At 47.4% G+C, this 6,852-nt stretch overlaps 1 protein-coding gene across 3 annotated transcripts in view; it reads right to left on the bottom strand.

Annotated features, from left to right (window-relative positions):
- Positions 1–380: 380 nt before the first annotated feature.
- SNAP47 (synaptosome associated protein 47) overlaps positions 381–6,852 on the bottom strand; it is a 67,352-nt gene continuing 60,880 nt past the window's right edge. For 2 of the 3 annotated variants that reach the window (XM_068536544.1, XM_068536547.1), the window contains exon 5: positions 381–6,754. In XM_068536544.1, coding sequence (XP_068392645.1) covers positions 6,608–6,754 — 147 coding nt within the window. In that variant the 3' untranslated portion in view covers positions 381–6,607. The remainder of the gene's footprint in view (positions 6,755–6,852) is intronic. The other variant, XM_068536546.1, reaches the window with a different exon arrangement.

The raw sequence follows: 6,852 nt of genomic DNA, 5'->3' as shown, positions 1-6,852 counted from the left end.
CCTATCATCTTCATTCCCATGCTGTGCATCTCAATGCTGCCATCACATTAGGAAACAAACTGCCCTCTAGAGCGTCATTTCCATTGGAAAATGCAGCGCAAGGTCAAAACAACTACACCCAAGGGACTTCACAAGGCTGTGCATTCTCTGCTTGTCCTCACCTTCCACGGTGTGGGAGCCCAATGGCTGCACCCCACCTCCCACCCCTTTCCAAGGCATCTGCCCTGAGCCTCTAAAAAAGGGCCAGCCTCATTAATCTCTCAGCACCAGCTCCATGGGCCAGGCGTGGGAACAGAACAGCCACTGCTGATGGGTGGAAACAGCCTAAGAGTGTGGAGGAAGAGGCATCCTGGGACACCTGTGAGGCCCTGACCCTCCTTCATGTACAGCTGGGTTTCTGCACCCTGCCCTTTACTCATTCTAGGAAACATGCCCTAGACCTCCCTAACCCTCCGACCTCCAGAAGGGATAGATGGGGGAAGTGAGTTGCCCATTCCCTAGCTCACACTTGCCTCCCCAGGGTGAGACAAAGGGGCAGAGGTTGTGATAGGTGATAAGAGTAAAATCCAGAGGGCTCTGAGGAACAAGTGCTGCTTCAGACCTGGTGGGAGAACATGTTGGACAGTTAGTGCGGCACCAGTGTCCCCCAGGACAGTAGCCACTCATGATGGGATGGCCTGGACATGGTTGCCTAACCATCGAGAGCCCAGGACATGAGTCAGGCCCACAGAACACAGCCTTGACCATGGTCCTGCTCATAGCTCCCCACCCCTGCAGCCTGGGTCTCCTCACCTGGACACTGCATGTGGCCCCTGAATGGCTCTCCTGGGCTGGCGAGCAGCTCCTGCTGTCTCTGCATCTATGCCTTCCCCACTCTGCCCACGCCAGTCTGCTTCTCACTGAGGAAACTGAGGGATGAGACTGAGCAGTCCTTCTGGGAAGCAGGACCACCCTAGCTGAAGGACCAACCCTGTGACTTTTCACTTTCAAAATGAATCAGGGAAAATTACCTCCTGGGCAAACACACTGCTGTTCTAAGTTTCCAGATGGGTGCCAAAAGCTTGAGATATTACGTGGCTGTAGAAATCAGTTGCAAATGTGAAAACTGATTACAATTTTCAAGTGTTTCAAGTTTTATTCAAACCCATAGCTAATAATTAAACTGGGAGCAGTGAGAGGGGAGGGGGCTCCTCACAGGTGAGGCCAGTGGGTCCTTGGAGGCACCTGCTTGTCGTGTGGTCTCATGCCACGGTTGATGCCCCAATCAATACAACTGTCTCCGAGAGGCCATTTCATCAAACCCAAAACCAAAGCCCCCACCCCAACTGACTGCATATAGTTGAGTTTCCTGTGTTATTTGAAAATGTCTCAAGGATTGACTTTTGTTTTTTCCTCTCTCCTAAAATTTGTGTGTGTGCTGATTTTGGGCCTCCAGAGAAGATCACTTGTGGAAACCAGTACCTGCCATTTCCCATCTCACTCCCCTCTCTCTACTGTTCCCCGTTTTCTGCCTTTAAAAGGAACAGGACTGACTTTGTGCCATCAGCGCAGGCTTTGAGGCTCTGAGGCTCTGAACAGCTGAGCACAGTCAGGAAACAAGGTGGTAGGGGTCTCCCAGCCTATGAACGGTATGTTTGCTGTGAGCATCTTTGCTGCAAGCAGTTTGGTCACACAACTAATTGGCTGTATGGCAATTTTGCCATAAAAGATAAAGTAACTAATTCACAACAGTCTTTGAGAGCATTAATGATCAATTCTTTAGCTAATTTAGATATGGCAGCTTGTTCTCTAACGCTTTCTTTACCAAACTTATGCAATATTAGAAGTCGGAGGGAAAAGAAGAATCTAGGACCTCCTATCCCCCACAAAAATAAATGGTTATGTGATTCCTGATGAGCATAAGTTTCTTGAAAATGGTGAAACTTTTTTGCTATTCGATAGCGGAGTACATGATGTAACCAGAATTTTGGCATTTGGCACAGATCTTGCTTAGATGGTTTGGTTAAATGTAAGAACTGGACATGTGATGGAACATTTAAATGTAGTCCAGATATGTACTACCAGTTAGTTACACAAAAGAAATACATTGATAAGAAATAGCATCCTTCATCTGTTCATTTTACTTCCAGAAAAACCTGAAGAGACAAAAGATTTTTTTTATATCGTAAAGAACTTACAACTGACATTAGATCCTGAATCCTTAATGACTGACTTTGAGAAAGGAAGTATCATCACTTCCTCTAAGTTATACCCAAATACAACTATAACCATGAATCTACACACATTTTAATTGTATTAAAATATTTTTAGTATTTTCATTTTTCCACAATAAAATCTTTTAAAGATTTTGTCATTAATTTTTCATGTTTCATTATGTCATTTTTGTCTTTTTCATTATGCCCTTTTTATCTTTTATGGCAAAGATACCCAGAACCCTCCCAGCCGCAACCCTAGACTCAGCTTTGGCCACCAGCAGCAGTGCCATGTGAAGAGCTAAGGCCATGCTTGAGTTTGGGGCTGAGGAGGGAAGTAAGCTGCCCTCCAGGACAGACAATGCTGGACAACTTTATGTGAAACCTCAAAAGGAACACACCTACCTGGGCAGGTGACTACAAAGCCCTGCCGTCTGTTCTCCTATGGCCTGCAAGCTAAGGACATGTCTGAACTTTCAAATGGTTGAACGAAGAAAATCAAAACAAGAATAACATTTCAGGACACATGACATATATGAAATTCTAATCTCACAGGTAGTCTTACTGGAACATAGCACGGCCATTTGTTCACAACAGACACCATATGGCTTGAAAGATGAAGTATTTTCTACCTGGCCCTTTATAGAAAAAGTCTGCTGACTTCTGCCCTAAACAAACAAAAGGATCAGCCATTTTTGATGAATGTCAAAGCAGTTTCATTTCAGCTCAATATTGGTCTCACAGCTGCATTAGATGTCGGTCTTGTATCCTGCCCACCTTTACAGAGGGTAAAACTGAGCTCAAAGTGTTATATGTTTTAGGAAGTACAAACACCTTACGGGGTGACAACAAACTAACATAATCCCCTCATAATTCCCTCAGTCACAGGCTAAACAGCGGCAAATAGATTTTGGTACTCATGTGGGTGAGCCTGACCCCACACACAAACCCAATGTCAGTGTCAGAGGACACACTCCACATCAGGAAAGTAAAAAACAAAACAGGAGACACAATAGGCCCTGATCCAAACACCAGCAATGGTGATGCCAACAGGCTCAGTGTGCCCTTCCTGCCACTCTCCAGAGGGTCTACTCAGCTGATGGGATCCACTTGGTTCTAGCCATCACGGCACTTACCACCTGGGCTGCCTGAGGATGGCAGGAGAGATCACCAGCCTACCTGCTCATCTCCTTCCCCTGGTACTGCTTCTAGGCGCATCACAACATCTGTTCCCCCTCGTGTCCTTCCCATGTCTAAAGTGTGGAGGCAGAGTCAGTGCACCATAAGTTGAGGGAGCAATGGGAGGTGGAATTAGTGCACCTGGGGTGGGGAATCAGTGTGCTGTGGGAATCAGTGCCTGGTTTTTATACGGTTCCTGGCAATTTTGTTTCAGCCTTGGTGACTAACAGTTTGGCACATGGATTTTCTGCTACTGGAAGGGGTTAAGGTTAAAATAGTTAACTCTGGGGCCAAGGTTAAAAAAAAAAATAGCATAAAATGGCTCTTGATGGCCTTTTTTTTTTTTTTTTTTTTTTTTTACACTCTAAGTCTCCACATAAACAGACCACAGTCTCTATCAATTTAACTATTCATGGGAGAGAAAAGGCCCGGAGAATAATCCTCTAACAGTACAATGTCTTTTGTACCACACACCTTCATGCCCAGAGTGTCTGGGCTTTATGCATCCCCAGGTGATGGATTAGGACAGCGTGAGGCCCAGAGAGCTCAGGGCTTGCTCCTGGCGAGGGATCACCAACAGAGTCCTGGCCCCCTGCTTTCCAGAGGCCTGTTAGCAGCCGAGGTGTGTACGGCCCTGATGCCACATGAGTGCTGGGTGGTATGTTTTCAGGACAAGCAGAGGCTGGCTGGCCGCTGGAGGCTGCGCTGGGAACTCTTGAGCAGTGCCCACCTGGATTCAGAACAGCATCATGAGTGGGACAGATTCGTTTTCATTTCAGCTGTTCAGGGCTCTCTAGAGCTAGTTGTAGAGAGAGAGCAGGTCTGGTGGCAGTAAGTCACCTGGCCTGTGGATCTTCCCCTTCTGCTCATTAGAAGCATTTGGGTAATGTATATACCCTCAGAGATTCTGACTGAGGGGCCTGGGGCCAGTGCACGCATGTGTGCGTGTGTGTTTGTATCTTCTGAGTCCCTGGCGTGAGCCCAGGGTGTGGCCATGGTGAGAACCACATACTCTACCTCAGGGGGACTCAGTCTTCATGGGCTGCTGTGAGAAGCTACAGTATTTGGGCACAGCCTGCACACCTGCACTTGCCCTGTGCCCAGGGCACGAGCTGCCTTTCCTCCAGCATTCCTCCAAGTTCCCTAGGGACGTGATCCAGCTGCCGCTGCCTCTAGGCATGAGCTCTCAATAACTGTCCTTGTTGACACATCTTCACATCTGCCGTGTCCTCCCCGACCTCCCTGTCATCAAGCACTAGAAGGGGCTGCATGGGGCTCAGAGCCCCTGGAATGAGCATGAGCTCCAAGAGCTCCACCACTTGATGTGCCAGGAAAGGTCAAGAGCAACTGCTCACATGCCTGCCTTAGTGTGAGAAACCTTGAAAGAACAGGTCCACTTCTCATTTTGGAGGTTAGTAAGTACAAACCAAGTAAGACAAACAGAGACTAGGAATATAATTTACCAAATTGCAAAACAGATGAGAATTGAAAGACCCTTATGAACATCACCTTCTGAAAGTGCTACTTTCCATGTCTTTTTGGAATGGGTCAGCTACGACAAGGCTGGGCATCCCCAGGTGACCCAAAATTCATACTCACTGGGAATCTCAGAATGTGACCTTATCTGGAAATGGGGTCTCTGTAGATGTCATCAAGGTAAGGATCTCAAGATAAGATGACCTTGGATTAGGATGGATCCTTATAAGAGGAGAGGAGAGGGAGATTTGAGACACAGAAACACAGGAAGATGGCCACATGACAATGGAGGCAGAGATTGGGGTGATGTGGCCACAAGCTCAGGGATACATGGAGGTACCAGCAACTAGAAGTGGCAGGAATGATCCTCTCCTAGAGTCTCCAGAAGGAGCACAGCCTGCCTACACCTCGATCCTGGACTTCTGGCCTCCGGAAGTGCATTCCTATTGTTGTAAGCCTCCTGTTTGTGGTACTTTGTTGGGGCAGCCCCAGAAAACTAACACTGCATCTGTGAATTAATTCTTAAAACGATCCAGGACTTAGTATGCAAGTGGAGTGGTGCAGCAGGGCAGCACAGGGCTTGCGGGCGCCATCCCAGGAGGGGTGTAGGAAAGGCGCTTCAAAGTAACATCTCTACAAGGTCTAAATGAGCCTCTCCGCCTCTCCGTGCAAGGTTCTTTGGGATGTTATTTCAAAGCAGTCTGGAGGTGGCTTGTTGTGAGAATCGGAGGAGGTCACCCACTTCTCTACTTTCCTCTTGTCTCCCCATGAGGGGCTCTCCCAGGGACACACTAAGATACCCAAAACCAAGCAAAAAGCAGCATCAACGCATAGCTTCAAAAAATATTCTAAAGCTAGCATTTCTCTTTTGTTCCCGGGTAGAAATGGGGCAAAAAAGCAAAAATTAACACTTCTTAAAATAGGTGCAGTATGTACTATTTTCACGTTTGACTAAAAACTGAGCAGTGAAAGAATATTTCAGATGCTTATAGGATGACCTCGAGGTATACTAGACTCAGCTTTGGTTAGAAATTACAATACAACCAGAAAGAAACTGACCTGTCCACCAAAGAAAATTGGAACAAAGTGAAGGCAGTGGGGTCTGTGCTGAGCAGCCCATGTAGGAGAGGCAGGCTCAGACCTGAATGTGATCCTGGAGAAGAGATTTTGCTGACATAGGATATGCCTGCAGTGTTCAGATAGGCAGAGGGTTAGAAATAAGTAGATTTCTTTCACAGAGACTTAAACCATCCTTTCTATGCTTATCAAGAATGGAAAAAGGATGAAAATGCAGCTAGTTGTGCCACTGGAGACCTGGGATTGTGGCCAAGCAAAGTGGTCCCTGAGTGCTGGGTGCAGCCCACCCTCAGAATGAAGAGCCGCCTCGCTGTCGTGGCCACCTCAATAGGGCTCAGCCCATGTTTGAATGCGTGTGTGCTCCTGACTCCACAGGCAGCCTGAGAGGGCCTTGGGAGGAAGTGGCTCGCTGTATTTGCAGGCAGAACTCCCCTCCTCCAGCTGCACTTTCAGCTCCCTGCAAGGGAATCCCTTGGTGGCAGCCACAATCACCCCAAGCTAAGCTGCTCACAGCCGTCAACAGCAGCCCTTCAACCTGGGGCAGCTGTGCACCTCCTGGGGCAGGGCGCTTGGAATGACTTCCTGGGGTCTTCATCTCAAAGGAAGCATGCAGGAGTTGAGAACAACGTACTCAGAGAAGTGATTCTCAACAAAAGCAGTCACCTCTATGCTTTCTTGTCCTTCTAGGTCAGTTTTTTCACTCGTCGATTATGCTTGTCAGTGGTTAAGGTTGTCCGGTCCACAGCTGCAGTGATGCCATCCAAGGCCTCATCCTGTCTCTCCAGCTCTGTTTCGGCATCCAACGCGAGATCTTTTAGTTTCCTCAGGATCTGCAAGAGAAGCACAAATGATAGGAGGGGTGCCTTTTCTTATACTCTCAAAAACAGACAATATTTCTTTCCCTTATTTTTACAGTACTTAAGAAAAT

This window comes from Eschrichtius robustus, chromosome 2 (assembly GCF_028021215.1).
Source record: "Eschrichtius robustus isolate mEscRob2 chromosome 2, mEscRob2.pri, whole genome shotgun sequence".
Taxonomy (NCBI): Eukaryota; Metazoa; Chordata; class Mammalia; order Artiodactyla; family Eschrichtiidae; genus Eschrichtius; species Eschrichtius robustus.
The sequence above is the reverse complement of the archived record's forward strand: the minus strand, read 5'-3'. Positions and strand labels throughout refer to the sequence as shown.